A 26,667-nucleotide genomic window follows, 5' to 3' on the forward strand; every position below is an offset into this window, starting at 1 on the left:
ATAATTGTATATTCACACACTAATTGATACACGAATAAGAATAGAATAAATACATGTTTTACAGGTTCTATTCTAAGTAAGAAGACTAAAATTGTGGCTGAAGTTTCTGTTTGTTACATAGTCAAACAATCATAAATCCTTTGTGATTTTCTAACTGTTACAATCGTGCTTCATGCATGATGCTCAGCTTGATTGATCTTCAGCTTGATTCAATGAATCATCCTTTATAAGCCCCACCGTGCGCCACTACTTTTCACCAACACCTTCCAAGCCTCCTCCACACCGCAACAGCCACGCCCAACCCCCCTGCCCAGCTCCTCCATGTCCTCAAACGAGAAGTAGCCCCATGCACACATCAACCTTCGTTGGAGGAGAATCGAACAAGACCACGTAGTACTGCCTAAGCTCCTCCTTGCCGTTACCACCCTACACCAAGAACCATCAACTACCACCTAGGGCCTCCACCTCACGCCGTTACTCCACGCCGCAGTCGACTGAAACATATTCTGTTTTTCTATTAAAAAACAAAGCATTCTGCCAACCACCACGAAAGCCCAGTCCTTCACCACCCTCTCGGCTGCTCCATGTCGTGCTGTGCCGCCGCGTAACCTCTATCCTGCAGTCTCTATCCCCGCCAATTTCTGCTCTAACCACTAGCTATTTGCCTCTCTTGGCCCCCCGAACTGCTACCTCTCCTCCTCTTCTCTCCACTGTTGGTCAATATAACGAAACCTAACTTTTTCCCCCACTATACAAGGCTCATGCCTTCGTGAGCCACTATCACAGGGTATCTCCACCCTCCTTGGTTGTTCTCTTGGTAGAACTCCCACTCTCTTTCTCTAGCTTCAATCCCTCCCTCAAGTTAGCTTTCTCTCACAGTGTTCTATTTTTCGTGGGGGTGTTTCGTCTGTGGGGAAGCTTGTTTCATGTTTCGTCTGTGGGGGTGTTTCAACGCACCATTTCATTATTGTACACGTGGAGGGATGGCTATGCGGGGGTTCCCAACCCGGGCGTAATTAGAGTTTTTCATAGGAAAATGCTACTCGGTCATTTAAGTTTACCACTCGACAGCTTAAGCTAGCAATGCCATGTGACACAATCAAGTCATATTAATAGGAAAAAAAAAATTGAAACACTCCGTTTTTTACCCTCAATTGTTAGGCATATTATCTTCGGATTCATTTCTTGCTTTGTTTTTTATTAATAGCAATGACTATAAAAACAAGTCAGATCAATTGTGATATTTCTTTGGCACAATAGAAAGACATGAAATTATGAATTTGGAAACAATGGAGATTGATCAAAACTTCTAGCAGCATTATTGTTTGGTAATGAGTTGAATCATACATTTTGGAAATTTATTAAAGAATTTGATAATTTTTTATATTCAGTGAATCATTTTGCAGATGCTTGCAATTATGATAATAAATTAATAATTGTGATAATAAGGAAGAAAAAAAAGTTTTTGTATTTTAATATGACATGGCAATGTCACGTGGTACTGTCAAGTCAAGCGTTCTATCTGAGCAGTAAACTTATATGGCCGAGTAGCAACGTCCTTCTCTATTTTATTAATATTATCGGAATATGGATAACTTTGGTATTCTAGTCTATTTATTAAATGTCACGTTAGTAAAATTGTATAATTTCAAGTTCTAATTTGAAGATATAAATATCATATTTATACTTCCATCTTAATTATATATGGATTGTCGTGACGGCCAGAGACTAAGGTGCCATTTGGATAGTAAGATGAGATTAGATGAGTTGAAAGTTGAATAAAATATTGTTAGAATATTATTTTATAATCTTATTATTGTTTTGAAAATTGAAAAAAATTAAATTGTTTATTATATTTTATGTGAAAATTTAAAAAAATTGTAATGATGAGATAAGATGAAATATTTTCAGTATCCGAACAAATCCAATATAATTCAAATTTGGTATCTTTCCCTTGTATATCTAGGGCCGTGATCTCTTTTTTTTTTTTTTTTTTCTCTACAATGAAATCATACTTATCTAGAAAAGAAAAAATGACACCCAGAGGACAGAATGACACATGAAAACACTTTTTATTACTTGAAATCCTGTGTGTGGTTCAATCAACAGCCACAGGCTTTGTTTTTAGTTATTAAATTGGGATCAAGGAGCCCTTGTTATAAATTATTCACCGAGTTATTCATGGAATCTCAAATATCTTTTGACGCCTTTTAAGACTTTTTGTCGTGTCTAGGTTGATAAGAGGCTCAGGTTGCCTGCATGCTCGAGAAGATTGCTGGGTTTCTTAAAGATCAGATACAAAAGTTCAAAATGTCAATTCGGAGAGACGAAGACTGATTAACCACTCCTCTTGAGATGGGGACCACTTCATCTTTTGTAGTTGTCCACTACGATGATGTCGATAGAAGGATATATACTTATTTATTTCATAGGATCAGTAAGAGCAAACATGTTCACCCTGATATTTCACTTCACAAACAAGACATCCATATGGCGTAAGCAAGAGAGTAGCGTGATGAATCTAAATACATGTCTTTCTTTTGGTCAAACCCAAACTGTGTTTTATTTCTTGCTCGATCCATCTGTCCTTAAATGCACAAAAACAATGTTGTTGTACCCCCGGCTTATTCTGATCTTGTCGTCGCTATATCTGCAACAAGTAAATTCAGTTATCTTCCAATTCTGCAATTTATGACTATATATTAATTGGTTGTAAATGAACAGCAAAAGGCAGTGATGTTGAATGAATAGTCTTACAGTAGCTCCAAGTTAAACTTGCTTTCCATCTCTATAGGATATCCAAAGGGGCCGCCAAGTATTACAGCATCGTCCATTGTAAGTTCATATACGTTTTTGCCAGATTTCCTGCCGAAATGTGCAACAGCATGAATCATTCCAACCAATGTTTAAAAAAAAAAAAAAAAAAAAAAAACTGCTCTTCAAGATGCCTGGTATGGCAATCGGCAAGCTGTGAGGAACTTACACAAATTTACCAAGCATGGAGAATCTGAGCCCCAGGAAGATGTCAACCAGAAACTTTATTTGTCCATTTTCCTTGACAATCTATAGGAGTAGCATTTTAAGATTGTGGAAGTGATTAATCATCTCAGAAAATCCTATTACACGATCTGTATAATTGACTGAGCGCTCTTATTATTGACTCACCTGCTTACCCATAAGACCGTTGGCAGCATTCTCTATCCAACTATCTGTCTCTATCTACAGAGTGAAAGGGGATCGATGAGTTTAGCTCGGCTCGAAAAGTTTGTCAAGTTTAAAAGAGACAGGCATTCTTCTCATGACGGCAATGAGTTCACGACGGACACTAGCAATGAGTACAGCTACGTAATTTGAAATTTTGTGCAAATGCAGTACATAATACTAACTTTTGTAAATGGTGGTGTTAGTAGTAGTTCCTGCTTAGAGATACAGAGGAGTAGAACATAGAAGTTACTACCTAGTCCCAACTGAGCTATAAAATCTTATTCTTGTCTGGTGATCTTACTCTATTAAGAGCCATATTTGATGACTAGATTCTTCATTACTTTAAGCAATGCCTTCATATTGGATGGCTGAAGCATAAAGGAGGACTTCGTTAGGAGTTTCTTGACGTTTGGGAACTGATTACAGAAGCTACTAGCGGTCTATCTGGTTAAACTTGTCATGTTTACAGAGAAGTCAATGGTGCTGCTGATTTCTTTGCAAGGAGTCGAGCCAGAGGGGAATTCTATTCAGTATTTTGCTCAGGACAGTATTCTAAAAGAAGTTGAAGGAACTCTTTGATTAGAGAGTGGGGTGTTTCTACTTGAGATGTAAATAAGTTTTCTATGTTTAGTTTTTGTAGATTGGGCTTCCTTCTGGTTCTGCATCTGTTTCTGCTCTCTAATTCTGAGGGCTGACTAATAAAGTTTTTCTTTCTTCTAAAAAAAAAAAAAGCAATGTCTTCATATCCACTTCGTCTAAATTTGCACCATAATGCTCTGAATTGCCATCGTAGCCTCTTGCCAGAATATCAAAAACCATGTCTACCACAAAAGCATGGCTGGTTTTGCAGCCATCTTCAGGCATTTCTTGTTGGCTTTCTGTGCAAGACAATCGTCTCCATGTATTCTTGTTGATGTAACTAAATAATGAGGTGATGTTATGATCTTTAGAAGAGAGTACCTGTGAACTCCATATCATTTGCCATTCACCTTCTTGGAGTTCAGTTTCATCTCTACTTAGATTCTGATGCAAGGAGATAAACTCATCGATTGCCTGCCAAAGTGATTAATAGGGCTGACCCAAATCAGCAATAGAGCAACATTTTCCATGACATGTAATGTAAAAAATGTATCGGCATCTTTACCTCTCTAACTCCTGTACCCGTGGAAATGGCTGATATCAATCTTTGCCTTGGTACAGTCTTCTTTTGCAGGACGAATGTGGTGCCCTGCACTACAGAGACATTACTGGATATCCTTAGCATTTATCAAATCAAATAAGAGGAGGTTCTGGCAAGGGTTTTTACCTGAGCACAAGTACTGAAGTAAAAGTATCAAGGAACAAACGAAGTGCCCATTTACCTTATTTCCTCTTGAGACACGGAGGTCTCCAGAAGGGGACAGGTACGTGGTATCCAACCAACCCTTTGCTTCATCTCCAAGAAGTCTAAAAGGCACTGGATATGGAACCTTAAAGGGTAAAAACTTAAAAGAAAAGGCTGCTCGATCAAACTGGAAAAGTATTCGTTTACCATCTTTAATTGATGCTGCTGCCTGAATAGAACCAAAAGATAATTCATGATATAAGAGAGATGAATTTTGAATATAATTATTGCTTTGCAGGTGAATGAAATTGAGCCTTAAGGCCATGTCAATGATATATGCTTTGAATTGAGAGTATCGATATATATCTACAAGAAAAATAAGCATTTGTGACTATAATGACTATTTGCGACAAAACACTCATTTTGACAGGAAATAATCATTTTCGCTATAAATAACTAGTAAAAAATAAGCAGTTTTCTTGTAAGTTTGGTAACTGCATATTTATTTTCATGTCTTAAGTATAGCATTTCTATATTATTGCTGAAGAGGCTTAGGTGGCAATCCTTGCCGTAAGTAATTTAACCCAAAAAAGTAAGAAAAATTCTAAATATAAGCCCCACACCCTGCACACCCACTTAAAAACATGTGATTTTACTTTTTTATCCTCATATTTCATATTGAATTAAAAGTAAAATCACATATTTTTAAGTGGGTGTGCAGGGTGTGAGGCTTCTGTGTAGCACAACTCAAAAAGTAAATATGAAAGCTAAGAAATTGAAGTCATACCTCTACTTTCAGCTCACCTATTACATCAGAGAATTTTATGATATTGGATACACGCGGATCATTCGTCCGAAGGTAAACCTCTTGAAACACGCTAAAGAAGTCAACCCCCACAAACGTTCTCTGCAGAAACATACATGGGAAGTGTGCGTATTGGTTTATTTCGAGATTTTAAAGCTTCTATTTGGCACTTGGGAAGAATAGATCAAAAGAAACGAGATAATTAAGATGCATGATTCTCAATGGAGTTCATCTAGAAAATGGAAAAATATGATCTATACAATCTTATCAAGGCATTTGAGAGGCAGGGGTTCGAAGTCTGACCTGAATTGGAGATGCTGTTTGAGGTCTAGTTGTAAACATCAGTTGCCACCGACCTTCAATCAAACTAGAGCTTGTCTGCAGATGTTCAAGGCATAGTCAATTCTGTGGAATAGACATGTATATAGGACTAGAAGATATTATTATTTTCTACACCCAAAACCTCAGTGGCAGCAAATAAACACTAGTACTATATTGCAGCAGAATTTCCTGGTTTTCCAATTGAAGGATAGAAAATCAATTTAGGCTTTAGTTTTCTCAAGCTCTACTATGATGTAAACAAACAAACTCGGCTAACTTCTTGTCATAAATGACATCTTGAAATTTAGCACAAAACAGAAGAAGAAAACAATCTTAATACATAAAACAACACACCGGATCAGGCACGCCTTCAAAACCTTCTAGAACTTGCACGGCACGATCAACATCCTGCAGAAAATCTTTCATACTATATCAAAATTGATAAAAGATCAGAAAGCACGTAAATTCATAAGAAATAGGTTAGAGCTTAATGCAGCCCGGAAAAAAAAACAAAAAAAAAGTGTAAGAAGCACTGTACACTGAGTTGTTGAGTAGAAGCAGAGCGGCCTCGGCCCTGGATCCCAATAAGCGCTTCAATGAGCTTGTTTTCTTGTTCGTTGAATGAAACCTGTTGCTGCTCGTCCACAACATTAGATCCATTAACAGTAACATTTCTGCGAATACTGCTATAGGAGGAGTCGAAGAGCTTAGTACTTTTGTACCGAAGATTTCTTGTCTTGAACATGGGTGAGAATGTGGGTGTTGGGTTCCATTGAAATCCTAGATTTGTTGTATAGACTTTGAGAGCCATTGCACAGAGGAGGAGGAGATGAATTTGGTTCTTAGCTTAGTACTGTGGTATACAGTTAAAACCGTTGGATTATCAATGTAGATGGTGCTTACGTGGAAATTTTTGGATCAGACACGTGTTTGTTATCTATCCTTCAGGGTTTAGATTCTTGGAGCAAGCGAGCGAGTGGCAGTAGATGCATATAAAGTTCAATGGGCCGAGTTCGGTCGGCTCAACGAACCATTGATGGGCCAAATTAAGGTCCTCTCTCACCATGCAATAGAAATGCATGCTTTTCTAGCGTCTTGATCGGTAGCAAAACGACGTGTCGTGAAAGGAAAGCAACTCTTGTTTTTGGAAGAGAAAATATATTTATAACCGTAAATTATGCAACCGTCGCGTAATCATTTTTAAAAAAATAAATAAAACATGATATTTACATGAAAAAAATTAATTTTTTAATAGTGAATCTCATTTTTTTTCAAAACGAATATGTGATTTTTACACACTTTACAGTTGCATTTTGAGGTGTTGGAGATTGCCAGAGGTACCAAGGGATAAGGCTTAGATGCATTGAAAGTTTTATAATGCATGCACTATATAATAGAAAAGTATTATTTATGAGGTTAATGCTAGTGATGTAAGTACTACAGCTCATGCAGTACTAGTAGTACTCAACCAGTGTGCGCATGCACTACTATATATTGATATATAGAATTAGCTGCATTGATGTTAATGATACGTGCAGACACCAAACACATCAGTACTGATTTTAATATTACCGACCTTTTTGTATGGTAATAGATTGGTGGGTTTCGAGTTGTCAGATTGCTTAAAATATGTAAGTTTTTCATGCAATTTCTCAACTGCAGCGCACTTAAAAGACTAGTAGTGCATGTACATCTAAAAGCCTCTTTCCTACCATTTGTCTCACACTGTTATGTTGTACATGCAGTAATTAGAATGTTTGTTGCGTTTGAATGTTGAGCTGAATTCAGTTGAGCTTAGTTATTTATGAATAATAGTGAGTTGAGTAGTGAAAAAAATTATGTAGAACCTATCTAAACTGAGTTTAAAATATGTTTAGATGTTAAGATGAGTTTAATATTTTTTATAAGAAGTTGAAAAAGATTGTGAGTCTCACGTGTAAAAGAATTTTGAATTAACATAAATTTAATAATTTGAGAGTTGAGTATTTAAATATTAAAATTAATTTAAAATTAAACTAAATTTCAACTTAATCTTACAACCAAATACAGCTTTAGATTTAAGTTTTGTCAGCATTAGCTTTTTGGTTTTTGACAACTTTGACTGATCATTGATGGCTGACTTTCTTTTTTGACTATGCTTCGATAACTACTTCCATACTAATTTCCTTACAATATTCTTGAGATTAATTTAGTAATTAAAACTGGTTAGGATCATGAGAGAGATGAAAATTTTGGTAGTGTCCTTGTGTGGCATTCTGCTCCCTATTTGTCTCTTCTGAGTGATCCCCTCCCTCCCTGATCAGCTTCCTCCCTCAGTTATCAAACCAAATAAACTACTAATTATTAAACAAAAATAATACATGTAATTATTAAGTAAACACACCCGCTCGAGCCATCATATATATACGATTGTTCATGAAAATGTTATGCCTAACTTAATGTGACCCCTCTCTCTCTCTCTCTCTCTCTCTCTCTCTCAAAAATAGATCATATATAGTATGTTGAAAAAATTTGAAAAGAATTAAAAAGTTAATTCAATGGTAGCTAGGTAAGTTTTTTAGCGACATTAATGCCCTAGCTTGCAGTTTGGGGCCGATTGAAGTACTCCAACCTGCAAATATAAACCTCGATCATTGACACATTGTCCCTAAGGATCAATTAGGGTAATGCCATTCGGTCCGCGAGAGTCATATATAATTGGCACGTATATACATAAATATATGAAAACTAGGGTCTGATGATGATCTATATATACATGATGATGATGATGATGATGATCATGAGAATCATGCATTGGTGAAGCAACATTTACTTCTATGTTTTGTTGAAGTCTAAACCGACTATCTATAATTTGCCACCATAAATTGAGATTGCATTCTAGCTAATAACAACATGACGAGCTAGCATAAGGTTTCGTTTGGATACAAGAAGTATTTCATCTTATCTCAGTTTATCTCATCATTACAATTTTCTTAAATTTTCACAAAAAATATAACAAACAATTCAACTTTTTCAAATTCTAAAATAATAATAATAATAAAAAATAATATTAGAATAATATTTTATTCAGTTTTTAACTTTCATCTGATTAACTCATATCATCTCAATTCACTATCCAAACGGCACCTAAATCGAAACCACCTGCAGATTAATGCCGATAACAACAAAATTTAATTATAGATATATATCAAACATTCTTAATTACTGCAAACACACACACACACACATATATATATATATATATATATATATATCTCATAAGTCACAACTAAATCGTGCAATAAGTCACAACCAAAAAACTTTAGCCTTTTCACAAGCTAGCTAGCACGAGGTTTCTGACTGTATGTGTTATTAGTAACATAATAGAAATGCTTTAATTTCAAAGAAATTGTATATAAGTAAACTCACAAACTAACTCACTTGATATGATAAATTAGATTGTAAAATTATTTTTATTGTAAAATAAATCTATTTTACAATTGCCGCAATAGGTCACTGCAAGAAAAATCACCTATTATGGCGATGACCTATTGCGGCGATTTTATAATTGTATAAAATCGCCGCAGTGTTTTTACATCGATAGTTAATTTAAAGTAGGTGGTTCCTTTTTTGCATTTAGAGCGAATAATAGGGTTATTGCAGCGAAATCTTTTGCCGGGAAAAGTATGCAACACTCAAAGAATCGTCGGGGTTAGGTCTAGGGTGTCAAAATTGCACGAAATGTTTTATTTTTCCCCCCCAATTTCTTTCCTTCTCCATTTCTCTCTGTTCTTCCCCATTTCATCGTACCTAGTCCTTTCGATCACCTGCTTACTCCATCCACCCCCAAACGATTTCATCTCCATTTTTTATCACCACCCAAAGCTTTCTCCTCCACCCCATTTTCCTCCCGCGGAAGCTACGGTCGAACTTGTCTCCTCCCCATACTGTGCCGTGCGATTCGTCGTTTGGGCAATTGGATTTTTTCATAGATTTCCTAGTATCAGAGGTCGAGATTTGTTATTTGAGACTCTTGGATACCTTCAATCACCACATGTTTGGTTGCAACTTAGAAGTGGAGATCTCACCCCCTTTATTTGTGTTGTTGCTTTACAGCTTTTTGTTTGTAGACTAATTTCTAGTTGTGCAGTTGTGAAATCATGTCCTTTTTTGCATGACTTTTGCATGTATATCAGCATTTTGTGAATGTGTTGATGTGGGTATTAGATGTTGATAATTTTTGTTTGAGTTTTTTATTTTGCACACCATAGATTTGTCATTTTTTTGCATTAAATCCCTACTTTATCAATCACCCATCAACATCATAGCATCTCGTTTGCACACATATCATCCCCCTTTACCCCACACAAATTACATGTTGTGAAATCCCTACTTTATCATGTATGCCTGCATGCTTGTGTCTCTGATGTGGTTCTCAATTGCATAAGAAAGGTATTCGACACTTCTTCATAAAACTCCACGAGGTGTATATATATATATATATATATATATATATATATATATATATATCAAAAGAGGAAAAGAATGATATTGTACATGAACCATGATTCTTTCTAGCTAGTGTACTATAGTAATAAGAACATTTGAGATGAAATAAATTAACTCTAATGGGGAATGGTTAGTTTGCACAAAGAGGATCTCTTGGGGCTTGTTAGTCTTTTTCTTCAACTCAGCTGAATTGAGATATACATGCCAAATGTACATTTACCAATCAGTAAATCTCTCAAGGAAAATAATATCAAATATTAAAGAAAAATAAAATATGCCACTGTCAATGAAGGATACCAACTTCATTGACAGTTTGTTTAAGTTAAAATTAGAAAAAAGAAATATTGTGGAAATAATTTGAAGAATAACAAAGCATAGAGATAGTGACAATGCAAATATTAATGACCTTGTACCACAATGGCCAATCATGAATGGTATGATCCACATCCCTCACCATCCACCCCTTCTTTTTCTTTCTTTTTGTCTTACTATAAATAATATATCTCAGCACCATATCCAGAGAACTTGTAGCTGATACTGACCAATGCCAAGTATATGATCCTCATTCACGATCTCAAAATTCTGTGAATGATATAACCAACGAAATTTGCATCCTTGGATGGGAGCATCTGCAATATATTATTGAAAGAGTCACTACATGAATAGACGCAATAAAGCTTTAGTACATAGAGTGAGGCTTTAGCTGCAGTGATGTGAAAAAGAAAAAGAAAAAATGCATATCACAGACAAATCTAAATTATACTCACAGAGAGAGAGAGAGAGAGAGAGAGAGAGAGAGAGAGAGAGAGAGAGAGAGAGAGAGAGAGAGAGAGAGAGAGAGGTATTAAGAAGCCTCAGAGAATTCTTGCAATTTCTCAAACAAAAAATAATATAATTGAAATCAGTAGTCTGTACCACCTCATTTATCAAGTTCCTTGTCTAACTCTGATCTAAAGAGGGCACGAGTAGAGACTCTAATGTGAGGGCTGGCAGTTGTAAACCCTCCATCCGTCTCTCCCATCCCACAAAGAAAATAAATATACTAAGCCATTTCCAATATATATCTCAAAGACAGCAAGTACTACATCAACTACCAGAGTAAATTTTGCCAACCCATCTGAACTACTAATGCTAATAAGGTCAGATGTAAAGAAAGGATGTATCAAATTAAACAAAAAAAAAGGAAAATTCTTGATGTTCGATTATGGAGTAGAACAACATGATTGTTGAGCTTCTAGGATCTAAAGGTGTTTCACAAGTTTTCTGGATGAAATCTTCTCTTCAAGGGGGTCTGTAGTATTATTTATCCCAAAATCTTTTCTGTGTTTTACAAGACATTTATGACACTAGTGGAGACAATGGCAAGTGCGTACTGATAACTGATGTATGCTATTACCAGATGAGTAAAAGGAATACTGGTTAAGTGAAGAGGAAAGCACTAATATTTTAGTGAGGGAGCATTCGTCCAAAATAAAAGTAGTGATGAGAGGAAAATAGTGGGACTGAGAAAATACAAAGTAAATGAAAAGAGTGCAATCCACAAGATTGTCACCAACGTACAATTCCATTATTATCTTATTCAATCCACTAATAGAAATGAGGTTTCTATTCTCTGCTTTCCATTCAACTTCCCAATCATGCTGCCTTTATGTGGCTTACAAGATGGTCTATTCTTCTATAGCTCAACTTCCCAATCATGCTGCCTTTATGTGGCTTACAAGATGGTCTATTCTTCTATAGCCATGATCTGAGGGAGAATTTATTCAGTGTTCATTGCTTTGTTTGAATGAGTCGTGAGGTTTACCATGCAATAATATCGATCTAATCCATTTCAAGATATATATATTATAATATTTCACTATATATCCCTTTAGATTTCATTAATGCTATATATCTATGATCTTTAAAGCTATATATTAAACATGTAGAAAACTGGTAATTAATTTTTTTCTAGTATGAAATAGGTCTATGGAGGATTCTTCGAGATACCCAGCAAATTATCTGTAGATACACAATTAGTTTGTAGAAAATTGAAGTTGTGGGGGTCACTTAATTTAGCCAAATCTCGTTATGCTCATTGATCAAAAGGAAAGGAAACCAATGAAGTTAGTTACGGAACTTGGACATGCTTTGTGATTGAATGCACTACAAAAGGGAATGTGATATTTGTAATCCTACCCAGACGTAGCAACAGTACTAATTTATTTCTGCCTCGATGATTTTGAAACCAGACACTTTTTTTCATGTAAACAACAACAGTATAATAGTGGATTGTAGCAGAAAAGATGTGCTTTTTTACCATGTAAGGATGGATTAATACTCTCAAAACTTCTTTAGCTGCTTTAAGCTTTTAAGCAGCAGGCATAGATCCATATTAGATTAGGTTTCTGGGTTGGTTTGTCAACATCTTCACCTGTCATCCTTTGTCGGTTAGTTATAGATTTCAATGTTTTTTTATATGACCATCTCATATTTTATTTCTGTTAATTGGTCAAAACAGCGAATGCACTGCTCCTATATAACTGGTATAATGTTTATGAACTGATTTGTTATTTTATGTATAACTGCCAGATTGGAGTTGGAGAGATGGAAATATGAAATATCCCAAAAGTATAAGTGCATTGATGCAGTCATATTGAAGCTGTTCTACCCACCCCTCATGCCCAGGTGCATATTAATGTTATAGCTGACTAGATATAATTTTTAAAGATAGAAAAGCAACACAGTTGACAAATCTATCTAAATGTGCACATTTTCAGATCTGTGCTTGGATATAATATGTTCTCAATATTTAGTAGTTAAGTTGTAGGTTTTGGATTCCAATTGGTCCAGCCGAGTGTATAACCCATAACTACATTAATGTGAATTCTCAACTGAATTTGGATGAATGAATGTCTTTAATTTATTAAATTAGATGAAAATGGTACTGCTCAAAGATTTGAACATGAGAATTAATCCTACATGTTCTTCAGTGCATATGATGAAAGTTCAATCTTTTTCCTTTATGTTTCATATTTCTAAGTACTTATTATCATAAGGCATGGGGGTTGGATAAACACTTCTAGAAGTACTCAGCTTAATTATTTCAAGAAAAATTTAGGTGAAAAAAGATTGGAAATTAACACATAATATTATGACTGAAATTGTTTCACAATGAATGAGGTCTACAATATTATTTTACATGACTTAATTATTTAGTGACTAACCTAAAATAAGATAAATTATGTGTTAATAAGAAAATCAAATTATTTAGATGAAGTTTGAAAATAAAGCCTAGCCACCGTCTTTGGGCAAAAAAATGAACCAAAGTAGCCTTGCAGTGAAATTCAAACTCGCTGGAAATCAACACAATTAATTTGGAACACATCTTTTGCGGCGATTCAAAGAATCGATGCAATTGAGGCAATTTTGGCGATTTGTATGTGACGTAACAAGTGGATATCAATTGCAAATATCTATACGGACAACTTACTAAATCATCACAATTGAGTTTTTGCGGCAGAGAGGATAGCTTTAACGCCGATTTGTGGACGTTGGAAATAAATTCAAGAGCGATGAAAATAATAATTGTTGCAAAAGGGCATGCATATTTACATCGATTTGAGGTCTATTTGCTGCGACCCGTTGGGAATACCTAATGGCGATGCTAATTCTATATTACTGGAAAAAATAAGTGTCATTTTTGGCGATTTATTTACCTTTTGTGAAGGTATATATCGCGGCAATTGACTTTTCTCAACGATTTAATGGTAAACAAAAAGACCATTTCCATCGATTTATGAGACATTTGTGACGGACAAAAATTGCCGGGAATATTTGTTTTTTTTGACGAATTTTGCCTATCGTTGGGTTAACTCAGAAGTAAAGGATTAATTTTATAAAAAATGCAGTGAACTAAAAATCGACGAAAATGGATAAATGTGGCGATTATATGGGATTTTTGCGATGATTTTGAGTTTTGAAAAATTCCTAATTTCTTATAATAGATCTTACGTATCATATAAAGTTATTTTCAATTTGTGGATTTACATGTGGTACTTTAGATTGGAAAGCTCAAGCATTTATAATTTTCTATGCAATCTGATAAGTATAATCCCACTACCGATCTGTCAATTAATTACAAATGTCGGCAATGTTAAAACTACTAATTTGCAGTACTTATTTCAGGCTTATTCTAAGTACCATCAATCTCATCAGTGCAGTACTAATTTTGAATTGAGGCAAACACCGGCTAGCTACAGCCGCCATACATCACCACCACTAGTACTTAGCCATATAGTAAACAACAAAAACTTTATTAATGATACATTACCGAATTCCTATTGCTCTCGTGATTCATACATTATCAAATTCATGCTATATATTGCACTCGCGATCACCTCGATCGGCTATATATATTAAGCCTGCAACTAGTGCAAGACTTAATTATTATAAGGCATTAGCATTTTGGCCGTGTCCTTAGACGTTGTTTCCCTCGATTACCTGTTTGTGGAGGCTAATGAAAATCATGAGCATGAAGAAGGGTTATTGTTTGATTATGACCACCTTTATGTTGTTCCTTGTTGCAAGGTCTCAACTAACTACGGACTTTTACAAGACAACATGTCCAAATCTTCTTGGCGTTGTGCGGAAACAAATGATAAATGCTATCAAGACTGAAATGCGAATGGCTGCCTCTTTGCTTCGGCTTCACTTCCACGATTGCTTTGTAAACGTACGTGAGTTTGGGCAATATCACTACGTACTAGTCTTTATATATAATCATGCTGCATATATATATATCATGCATCGTCGTGTCCTGATGATCATGATTAAACCATAATAATTTTTGTTCGTAGGGTTGTGATGCGTCGATACTGTTGGATGGAACGGATAGTGAGAAGTCTGCCCCTCCTAACCAAAACTCAGTCAGAGGATATGAAGTTGTGGACCAGATCAAAAGCTCCGTGGAGAGCTCATGCAGTGGCGTTGTATCTTGTGCTGATATACTCGCCATAGCTGCCCGAGATGCTGTGCTCTTAGTAAGCTTATCTAATACATGATAATATTCCCCCCAATTTCTTTGGGCTATATATATAGCTGAAATAATCCATATATATAATCACGACTTCTAGGGAAACATATGCATGCAATTTGATATTTGGATCAAGCAACGCTAACTAGCTCAAAGAGATCATTCTGAGTTCATGCATGCATGTTAGGTACTACTTTGGTCATTAATAATTAATAAGCATGTTGTGTGTGTGTGTATGTGTGTAAATATATATATATATATATATATATTTATATGTATCATGATGGTTAAATAATTTGCAGAGTGGAGGGCCGTCATGGAAGGTTTTGTTGGGCAGAAGAGATGCACTGTTGCCCGCAACGCAATCCACAGTAAATGGTGCACTTCCTGCTCCAACAGAGGCACTGGACTCTATCATTTCCAAGTTTGACGCTGTTGGCCTCAATCTCACAGATGTCGTCTCCTTATCTGGTAATTAATTAATAATGCCAATCAAATTAATGTTTTCCACTTACATGAGTTGCCTTTTATCAGTAAAGGAGAATATATAAATACCTCGATCGTGGCCATGCACTCAAAAAACAAGAAATGTTTAGCAATAGTAAAAGATGAATAGAAGTGCTCTAGTATCAAGATATTTTATAAAAATAAATTTATAAATTGAGATGAATTTATATAATATGTTATATTATTTTATAATAAAAATAATTTTACAATTTAATATAGTACATTAAATCATATTAATTTATAAATTTACTTTCGTCAAATTTTTTTGTAATTAAAATATTTCTCGTATAAGAATATATAATTGAGTATGCATGATATTGTGCAGGAGGTCATACCATTGGACTGGCCAGATGTGCCACCTTCAGCAATAGGTTGTTCGACTCGAACGGGACGGCCGCTGCAGACAGTACAATGGATGCAAGCATGGCGTCTGATTTGCAAAGCTTTTGTCCGGTGAATGGGGATGGAAACAGGACGACAGCCATAGACCGAAACTCAACTGATTTGTTCGACAGCCATTACTTTCAAAACTTGCTCAACGGAAAAGGACTTTTTAGTTCCGACCAAATTCTAGTCTCCGGTGATGTCGCCGCCGTCACAACAACCAAAAGTTTGGTCCAAAGTTACAGCAATAACTTTCCTCTTTTCTCTGCCGATTTTGCTAATTCCATGATCAAGATGGGCAACATCAGTCCTCTCACTGGTTCCAGTGGAGAGATTCGGAAGAGCTGCAGATCAGTGAATTCATCATAAATTGAAAATTGTGCTGAAATAATTAGCAAAAAATACGTGATGTGGAAAAATAAATTAAGGATATCATGTACGTACCAAAAAATGCTACTTATAAAGTGCAACATGTTATTTAGTCTTAATGCTTTATATATGAATATGACATGATCTCCTTTTAATTAAGCTTCTTGAATATTGTGATTTTTTTGCATTTCCCTAATTAATGCTAATAGTTTTCCTATTATCTCTCTCTAACAATCACGCGCATATTATTAAAGACTTGTTTGGAAATATAATTGTTTTTAAATATTTTCATATTATTTTATTACTATTTGCAAACAATTAATTACTATTTACAGATATCTTATATACACTTAGCATCCAAAGTCAGCCTAAATGTCACTTTCAAGCATATCAAAATTTTGCATTTTCATATCAACTTTGTAGATCTCTCGCCCATTTTTTGAACATGGACCTTTCTCCATAGAGAGTAGTTGACCCATGTCAGGCCATTGGTCTAGAAGGTCAAGACTGACGACCTGGTTGTGCATACACATTTTGCTAGTTAGGAATAATTGAGTTTTTTTTTTGTTATTATTATTGTTTTCATCTATGAACACATGAATATAAAAAATATATGCATGAAAATTATGCTCGCTCGTTTATAATTTTATTATTAATATTTGTACCCCACCAAAAGGGGATGTAGCTCAGATGGTAGAGCGCTCGCTTAGCATGCGAGAGGTACGGGGATCGATACCCCGCATCTCCATTATTTCCCATCAATAATGATAGACTATCTACTTAATGTTTTTTAATTTTTAATTTTTGATTAAATAATGATAGAGTTTCTACTTAATTTTGATTAAAGAAGTGATTTTTTTTAAATTTTTTATTTTATTAAGGAAGTGAATATTAATAAAGTTATATATTTTTTTATGATAAAAAATGTTAAAAATATATTTTTAAAAAATAATAATAAAAATTTCAAATATACTTAAATAATATATGGATAGTAATTGGACAATAACCCTATCACTATCCATTTGCCATTTTTTGACCTTTCAACTCCCAATTTCAAATATCAGCTCACAGGATTATAAATCGCCCACAAATAATAGAATGTACGTAGAAATTAAAGGCCACGAAATAATTGCACCCAAAGAAATCAGATTCCTGAAAACGAGTTTTTCGAAGACGGTGGGAAAGCGGGCATGTGGCGTCTCCATCATATGTGTCTCTGAGATTGCCACGGAGCTCAATTGTTACAACCATCTCGTTCAATCGCTGCTGCTGTGATGTTTTGTTTTAGGAATCCCTTGGCAACTTCTTCTAGCACCAGCGCTGAGATAAGATGATCATTTTACCATTATTCGTAAACTAATAATTTGTAAATAGTAATAAAATAATTTAAATTTAATAATTTTTAGATTTTAGATTTAAAAAAAAAAAAGAGTAAAAGTTAAATAAAAAAATATTATAAAATTAAAATATTATTAAAAATATTGTTATAATATAGTTTTATAATATTATTATTGTTTGTAGATTTGAATAATTTGAATTTCTTTTTATTTCTTGTTTGACAGTGAGAAATCTATAATGATTAATTTGAAAATATTTATATATGAATTATATTTGAAAAATAGATGATATGAAAATTTTGAAATAATATCTATTTTCAAACAAGCCCTAAATCGTTTTCTGGTACACAGCTAAAGAAAAGGCAGTGTACATAGCAATCTTAAATTCGTGAGATTCATGCAATCTAAGATCCAATCAATGGAATTCATTGCTAAAAGCGTGACACAGCTGCTTAAACCAAGAAGGAGATGAGGTACTAAAGGAGCAAAATATGACATGATCATCTATGTACTTTCAAATGCTATATATCTATTCTGAGAACCCAAGTACGTACTTCTTAAAAGGCCAAAACACAAATCTTTATTCATAACCAAATCCTTCTATACAAGAAGTTTCCAGCCATGAGTAGAGTACTTATATCAAAACATGATCAGACCATGACAACATATATATGCTAATAACGATCCCAACACTTATTATTGTATTGTCTTGTTAACATATTTATCATCATTACCATTTATTAAAACAAGCTAGTAATTTTATATGGCATATTTGTACTCAGCATCATCTCTGGTTTCAATTGAGCTATGTAAATAGCTTTCTGATCCAGAAGAGTTTGCATTCACTAAGGCGCAGTTCAATCTAATTTCTCCTTGCGACCCCGTTAACACACCGATATTTCCCATTTTAATCATCGACTCCCCGAAGCTGGCAAAGAAAGCATTCTGATCACTACTAAAGTTGTTGACAATATCAATGGTGTCCGCTCCTGTCGTTGAGAACAGCTCTTGATCGGTCTGCAGTAATCCGTTCCCAACTTGAAGATTGGAGAAGTAATTGTTGTCAAAAGTATCGGCTGTTGTGAGGTCGAGGTTTGCCAAGCCAGTCGCAGTTCCATTCTCGGGGCATATTCCTCGGAGAGTTCCCAAGTAGGTTGTGTTCAGGGATGGATCAGGATTACCTGTGTTGTTGAAATTGTACAATCGGCCACTGAAAGTCGGACACTGTGCGCGTCCAAACGTGTGAGCGCCTGAAAATTACGCATGTTAACTTCGTCATCTAATAGATATTTGCGAATATCAACCATGAAAAATTACTTTAAATGTGACATATTAGTAATTGGTGTGATTATTTTTGGACACCAGTGATGAGTATAGAAATGCTAGCTACCTGAGAGGGAAACCAGATCGGTGGTGTTCAGCCCCACGGCTGAGAAGACAGATTTAAGAGTGTCAAGGGTATCGACGGCGCTTGGAAGGGAAATATCAGCACCAGTACGGTTGGCTGTTGTCCCGTCCCTTCTTCCCAGTAAAACTGTCCACGAGGTACCATTTGCCTGTGAGCACCAATTAGTCAGCTTCATATGTAAAACAGACATACTAAAAACTTGTTTCGGAGTGGCAGTAGACTTTCCCTTGTGTTTTATGTGTCATGATTAATGTTTTGGGGGCAATAAAAATGTTTTGTAGATCAAAACCGGCCTGTTAAAACTCAACCATTATTCTATGAAGATCAGAAAAGAACATTTTCTGAGATAGAAGAAGCTGAAAATTTTGTATAGAAAAGGTATTTAAGGTTTAATAAGATATTATATACTAGATCTTGATCTGCTATCAAAACTGGATGCCTTCATTTAAGTAGCATAGCAAGCAAGCTGTTAATTTATTTAATTTCTCCAGTTTAGTTTCCTTCTATTTTAAGTTGTGTATAGCAGCAGAGTCAGGGACAAAGATTTAAAGAGATCAAGGGCGTGTTGATGTTGTCGCTGTACCAAGGAAACTGATTCTTCAGCTGCAATGGCGAGAATATCAGCGCAGGAAACTGTGCGGGGACAAGCGCTTTCCAACGCAGTCTTTATATCATCAACAACACCAAAGCCCCTGACGGAGTTATTATTTCGGGCAGCTTCTTTTTCGCTGTCTATGGTGTCACTGTTGTTCAGTAAAATTGATCCATCACAACCCTGCAAGAAAGTAAAACACGTTTCCACACAATTTATAAAAAAAACCAAAAACAAAAACTTGAAACCCATTAATAAAGCAAGCGATGCTTGATTTTAAAAGCAAGGAGGATGCATGGAGAGAAGTACTACGTACATTGACAAAGCAGTCATGGAAATGAAGCCTAATAAGGCTGGCACCAATTCTGGGATCGCTCAGCAACGCATTCTGGATGACACCACGTGTGATGTTCGTCACGTTTGGACATGTTTGGTCATAAAATGTCGAGGAAAGCTGGGCATGGGATACTGATATTCCTCCGGCCAGCAAGAATGCAATGCAGAATAGAGCTACCGCAATGAAGTGGGAAGAAGACATGATCTCTGTGTGCAATGCTCTCTATCTCTCTCTTACTGGAAAAAAAGAACGATGTTTAACAGGCCAAATTGGGAGCCTTTATTTATTAAGTGACAAACACGTTAAATTTACAAAGCACGCTACCTAGTTTGAAAGTTCACGGGCTCAGAAAAAGTCTCAAAGTTGATTTGAAATATTGTTTGGGTGTACCTGTCGGCGTGTCCATTCATTTGGAAAATTATATAATTCGATGGGAACAGGTAATTTACTTTTCTTGGATTTTCATCAATTAATATTTGGAAAATGGTTGTTTGCGTTCTTATTTTGTCCACTGTTTGTATATTTATTTTTTTTTTGAATTTTTTTATTTAATAATTAAGAAAGTAATTTGTAATGTATTGATGTATTTTTAAAAATATTTAAATATGTTAAAAAAATATAAAATAAATAAATTAAAAAATTAAAATAACCTAACGGTCAAATAAAATGATTATACTCAACCGACAAAGTAACACCACTCTTAATATTTCCGACTTCTGTACCTGCTAGCTAGGTTTGGACTTGGGAAATAATATTAATAATAGTCCAACCACCTAGATAAATACATCATTTATATATGTTCCGGGTCCAAGCTGCTAGCCATTCTTTCCAAGCATTACTGTCCATTTCTTGTCTGGACCACGTAGATTTTTTAAACCTCTCTTTCTCATGCATTATCTATGTTCGTTTCTATCTATGTTCGTTTCCTGGTACAGCTAAGGAAAAGGCAGTGTACAGAGCAATCTTAAATTCATGCGGTTCATTGAATCTGAGATCCAATCAGTGGAATTTTATTAAAGTTGATGTAGTTTTTCATAAACTTTATTATTAGTGTGTTCTGCTATATATATTTAGATTATAATGTTAATTAGCTTATCTTGAAAGTTGTTCCTTTATTAATGCTGTGATGTTTACAATGTGACTATATCAGTTGTATTCTGAGAAGTGGAATAGACAGAACATCAAGAATCAATTCATCAGTTTCGGGGATTGAAGTTTCTATCTTCATTTTTCCAATGTTTTTTCAATTGTAATTTCCATCAATTGGCATCAGGGTCACTTCGATCTGAAAAAGGCGTCAAGGCAGCTCTTGGTTCATCTACCACTATTCCAATATTTGGTGGTGAGAACTATGATTACTTGAGTATCAAGATGAAGACACTTTTGGGATGTTGTTGAAAGTGGAGTCTCTGACATTGTAGAAGGAACTTCAGAATTAACCCAAAACAAGATTGACAAGCAAAGAGATGCTAAAGCTTTGTTTACTCTATGTCAAAATAAAGACAGAAAAATAAAATACTTAAGAGCTGAAGAATAGAAGAGGAAAGAATGTTCTGTGTATTTCTTTTCTTATCTTAATACAGTGCATCGATGTGGTATTTATACACAAAGAAGGGAATATTCTTTTCATAACAAAATGCACAGATTGCATAAAGTGATGACACATGTTGTAACAATAAAATCTTCTAGATTATTCTGTATTGTTGTCGAGTGCTTGGGTGCCTTTTGGTGGAGCAGATGTTGCGGCTGCTGGTGAGGATGGTGCAGAGGTGATAGTGCTAATACGCCCCTGCGAGCCAAGCATGACTGGAAGGACTGTGAGGCTCGATCTCAGACTGCAAAATCTGGAAAGTGACAATGGCTTTGTAAAGATGTCAGCCAATTGATCCTTGCTTGAGAGAAAAGAGACTTGAAGAGTTTTGGCATGAATCCGATCCCTCACAAAATGGTAATCGATGTCAACATGTTTGGTGCGGGAGTGCATCACAGGATTGACGGACAGATATGTTGCACCCAAATTATCACAGTAAAGAATGAGAGGTTTGGACAGAAAAATTCCCAATTCAGAAAGTAGAGCTTGTAGCCACAATAACTCACAAGTTGCATGTGCCAAGTCTTTATATTCTGCTTCGGTACTCGATCTTGCAATTGTTGATTGTTTCTTAGAACTCCAACAAACCAGATTTTTGCCATAAAAAACACAATATCCCCCAGTAGATTTTCTGTCAACTGGGCATCCAGCCCAGTCGGCATCAGAAAAAGCAGCCAATTGAGGAAAGGGAGATGAAGTAATAGCCAGACCATAATCCATGGTGTGCTTGAGATAGCGTAAAATATGCTTAACTGCTTGCCAGTGGGATATACAGGGTGCATGCATGAATTGACACACCCGATTCACAGAGAAAGACAGATCTGGTCTAGTGAACAATAAGTATTGTAAACTGCCAACTACACTTCTATAAAGAGAGGGATCTTCCATAGACGTAGAATTGAAAGCTGACAGTTTTGTGGAGGGGGACATGGGGCTATTGACAGGCTTACAATTGCTCATATTGGTCTTCTTGAGCAAGTCAAAAATGTATTTGTGTTGTGATACAGTAATTCCGTTGGAATTTCTATGACATTCAAGCCCCAAAAAATAATGAAGGTCACCCAAGTTTTTAAGAGGAAAGTCACTTTGCAGAATATCAACAAGTTGAGCCAAAGCATTCGGGTCATTGCCAGTGAGAATGACATCATCCACATAGACCAAAAAATAAATTGTCACAGATTGATGACGATAGATAAACAGAGAAGCATCAGATTTAGAGGCAATAAAACCCAATTCCAAGAGAAGTGAACTTAGTCGTGCATACCATGCACGAGGAGCACGGCAATAGAGAGCACTAACCTGATGGAAGTTGGCTTAATGACTGGACTAAACGTCTCTGAGTAGTCGAGCCCCTCAAGTTGACTGTAGCCCTTGGCTACAAGTCGGGCTTTTCTCTGTTCGATTGATCCATCCGAGAGGTATTTGGTCTTGAAAATCCATCGGCAACCTACAAGATTTTGGTTAGATGCAGGTGGAACTAGAGACCAAGTATTGTTGGATAAGAGAACATCAAACTCTAATTGCATAGCACAACGCCATTCGTGATACTTGAAGGCTTCAGTCACTGAGGTAGGCTCGTGGGGTGTCTCGGCAGAGATGGTATGAGCTTGTGGTCAAGGCCACGCAATAGTGCCGTCAGTGAGAACTTTTGGAAAATGAAGATTGGACTTGGATCTTGTTTTCATAGGATGTGCAGAGGAAGGAGGCAGTGGGGATGATAGAGATTGTGAAGCAGATGAAGATGATGACCTAGATGAGGTAAAGTGTGGGCGGGTTATGTTGGTGGGCTCGGATGAAGGTATAGGCTGAGAGGCTAAGTCACGTATAGATGCAGGTGTGGTCGGTGTTGGACTGGGAGATATGGATTGGGTTGTGGGCCGATGAGGGGGAAGTATTGAAAAAGGGAATGTTATTTGAGATGGGCTGAGAACTCGGGGACGAGGCAGAGGTATGTGTAGCAAAATAAAAGTTAGATTCATCAAATAGCACATCTCTCGAGACATACATGCGAGCAGTAGGCACATGAAAACATAGATAGCCATGATGATTTGAGCTATATCCAAGGAATACACAAGGAAGGGATCGATATTCCATTTTATGATGATTATAAGGTCTAAGGTTAGGCCAACAAATGCATCCAAAAGACTTTAAGAAAGTATAGTCTGGAACTTTATGAAATAAAAGTTCAAATGGAGTTTTAAAATTTAAAACAGAGGAAGGGAGTCGGTTGATGAGAAAGACTGCAGTGATAAATGCATCAGACCAATATAAACGAGGACTGGATGAATGAGAGAGAAGAGCTAACCCAGTTTCAACAATGTGTTGGTGTTTTCTTTCAACCGACCCATTTTGAGAATGTGCATATGGACAAGAGAGACGGTGAGAGATACCAAAATATTGTAAAACAGTATGTAAAGATCTATATTCACCACCCCAATCGGTTTGTAAGGCACGTATTTTTGTATTAAGAAGATTCTCTACATGACATTTGAAGGGAAGGAAAGTAGAAGTTACATCAGACTTACATTTTAATGGAAACAACCATGTAAATCTGCTATAATCATCTACAAACGAAACATAATAACGGAAACCACCGCGAGAAAGAACCGGTGCAGGACCCCAAACATCAGAAAACAAAAGTTGAAGAGGAGCAGACGAGCGAGAGGTGGAGTGATTATATGGAAGCTGATGAAGTTTCGCTTGACAGTATGAGGAACATAGGTCAGGCATGGGGGAGGAGTGCACGGGAAGAGAGACTTTGGAGATAATTCGACGAACCAATTGCATGGAAGGATGTCCAAGTCTGATGTGCCATTGAAAATGTGATGCTCGGATGCTTGTATGTGCTTGATGGGAAGAAGAAACAGATGGAAACACATACATTCCATCTTTAGTTTTGCCTTGGAGCAGAGTTCGGTTGGTATGAGCATCCTTCACACGAAAAAAAGTAGAATAAAATTCAAAGAAAAAATTATTGTCTTTACAAAATTTTTGAACAGAAATTAAATTCTTAGAAATAGAAGGAACATGATAGTGTTTTGAGAGAAGTAGTTTGCCAGAATTGGAGTGCACGGTGGAGCTGCCAACATGTTGAATCGGAAGAGATGTGCCATCATTTATACACACTTGCTCGTCACCCTTGTATTCTGTGGGACTAACAAATAAGTTAGAAAAGTCATGGGTGAAGTGATAAGTAGCTGCCGAATCAGGGTACCAAAGATTGTCAACCAATGGAGTTAGGGTGGAGAAGGATGTGGGGACATTTGTGAAATGGGCTGAAAGAGAGGGAGGTGGAGGTGACTAGTAGCTGTGATTGAATTTGTAATAACAATTAATGGCAGTGTGACCTTGTTTGAGATAGACTTGGCAAGTGGGACGGGATGAAGAGAAATGGGAAGATGAAGTTCGTCCACTATTACGGCCACGACCACGCCCTCGAAAACCTCCTCTGCCACGATAAAAACCACGACCTCGAGTGCTATTTTCAGTGGGAGACTTGAAAGTGGAATTTGCAGAGAACTCGGTGGTGGCAGTAAGATTAGTAATCTGATGAGAGAGCCTTGATTCATGCGTAAGTAAGTGGCTGTAGACCTGAGGGGGACTAAGAGGTTCAACGAGAGTGGTTATAGAAGTGACCATAGAGTCAAAGTCGGAACCCAAACCAACCAAGAGATATGTGATAAATTCAGAATTTGAGAGAGTTTTACCAGCCATGGCAAGAGTATCTCTAAGGAGTTTTGCCTTTTGATAGTAGTCAGATATGGAGGCCGAACCTTTTTTTAAAGTGGCTAGCTGATATTGCACATGCATGAGACGTGCTTGTGATTTGGTAGAGAAGAGATCAATGAGAGTGGCCCAGATCTCTTGAGACGTAGAAGCATCCAAAACATGAGCAATGAGATTCTCAGATAAGGATGATATTAGCATACTCATAATAGCTTGATCTTGTTGTTGCCAAGTCAAGTATTCTGGATTGGGTTTCTTTGAACTTTTAGTAAGTTACGGGGGAAGGTTTGTGGTGCCATCAACAAACCCAAACAGATTTTGACCTTTGAGGTAAGGCATGATTTGAGCCTTCCACAAGAGGTAGTTGTCATGGGTAAGTTTTATTGTAACTAAGTGGGAAGAAGATGAAAGGTGAGAAACAATAGAATGGGGTTGGGATTGTGAAGAAGTTTCTGCCATGAAAGAACCTTAGACATGAGTCTTATATGGCCCTTGATACCATGTCAAAATAAAGACAGAAAAATAAAATACTTAAGAGCTGAAGAATAGAAGAGGAAAGAATGTTCTGTGTATTTCTTTTCTTATCTTAATACAGTGCATCGATGTGGTATTTATAAACAAAGAATGGAATATTCTTTTCATAACAAAATGCACATATTGCATAAAGTGATGACAAGTGTTGTAACAATAAAATCTTCTAGATTATTCTGTATTGCTGTCGAGTGCTTGGGTGCCTTTTGGTGGAGCAGATGTTGCGGCTGCTGGTGAGGATGGTGCAGAGGTGATAGTGCTAATAGTCTACAACAAATTGTTAGTGAAGCAATCTTTTCAAGATTGATGAGAGCAATAACTTCAAAACAGGCCTGGGAGATTCTGCAGCAAGAGTTTCAAGGAAATCTTAAAGTTAAAACAATTAAGCTTCAAGGTTTAAGAAAAGAAGTACTTGAAAATCTCAAAATGAAAAAGTCTGAGAATGTAAAAGATTGTTGTTCCAAACTTATTGAGATCATAAATCAGATGCATGTTTATGGAGAAGAAGTTTTTGATGAAAGAGTAGTCTAGAAAATTTTGATCAGTTTGATAGAAAAGTATGATCATATGATTGTTGCAATTGAAGAATCTAGAGACCTTTCAACTAACTATCACTGAGTTGATGGGATCTTTACATGCTCATGAACAAAGAATTGATAGAAGAAGTGAAGTCTCCTTAGAGAATGCATTCCAACTAAAGGATAATTTGAAAAATAAAAAACCAAGAGA

General features: G+C 36.1%; 3 protein-coding genes and 1 non-coding gene across 4 annotated transcripts; 2 read left to right on the forward strand and 2 right to left on the reverse strand.

Annotated features, from left to right (window-relative positions):
- Positions 1-2,398: 2,398 nt before the first annotated feature.
- Positions 2,399-6,510, reverse strand: LOC109020932 (probable plastid-lipid-associated protein 12, chloroplastic). The gene is made up of 11 exons (XM_019003462.2): positions 6,193-6,510; positions 6,009-6,062; positions 5,637-5,711; positions 5,316-5,435; positions 4,566-4,757; positions 4,349-4,432; positions 4,165-4,257; positions 3,166-3,219; positions 2,984-3,063; positions 2,758-2,865; positions 2,399-2,650 (listed from the first exon to the last, which is right to left on the reverse strand). The coding sequence occupies exons 1-11, from the start codon at positions 6,463-6,465 to the stop codon at positions 2,563-2,565; spliced, it is 1,221 nt and encodes a 406-aa protein (XP_018859007.1). The 5' UTR covers positions 6,466-6,510; the 3' UTR covers positions 2,399-2,562.
- Positions 6,511-14,565: 8,055 nt separating this feature from the next.
- On the forward strand, positions 14,566-16,535 carry LOC109020926 (peroxidase N). The gene is made up of 4 exons (XM_019003455.2): positions 14,566-14,856; positions 14,981-15,163; positions 15,459-15,627; positions 15,989-16,535. Exons 1-4 carry the CDS (start codon positions 14,641-14,643, stop codon positions 16,414-16,416), a joined length of 996 nt encoding a protein of 331 aa, XP_018859000.1. The 5' UTR covers positions 14,566-14,640; the 3' UTR covers positions 16,417-16,535.
- A 556-nt stretch (positions 16,536-17,091) lies between these two features.
- Positions 17,092-17,164, forward strand: TRNAA-AGC. The gene has a single exon. It is a non-coding gene; the product is annotated as a tRNA-Ala (tRNA).
- A 1,121-nt stretch (positions 17,165-18,285) lies between these two features.
- LOC109020930 (peroxidase A2-like) lies at positions 18,286-20,364 on the reverse strand. Its single transcript, XM_019003459.2, has 4 exons — positions 20,070-20,364; positions 19,745-19,936; positions 19,144-19,309; positions 18,286-19,003 (listed from the first exon to the last, which is right to left on the reverse strand). The coding sequence occupies exons 1-4, from the start codon at positions 20,289-20,291 to the stop codon at positions 18,513-18,515; spliced, it is 1,071 nt and encodes a 356-aa protein (XP_018859004.1). The 5' UTR covers positions 20,292-20,364; the 3' UTR covers positions 18,286-18,512.
- Positions 20,365-26,667: the final 6,303 nt, after the last annotated feature.

This window comes from Juglans regia, chromosome 5 (assembly GCF_001411555.2).
Source record: "Juglans regia cultivar Chandler chromosome 5, Walnut 2.0, whole genome shotgun sequence".
NCBI classification, from domain to species: domain Eukaryota; kingdom Viridiplantae; phylum Streptophyta; class Magnoliopsida; order Fagales; family Juglandaceae; genus Juglans; species Juglans regia.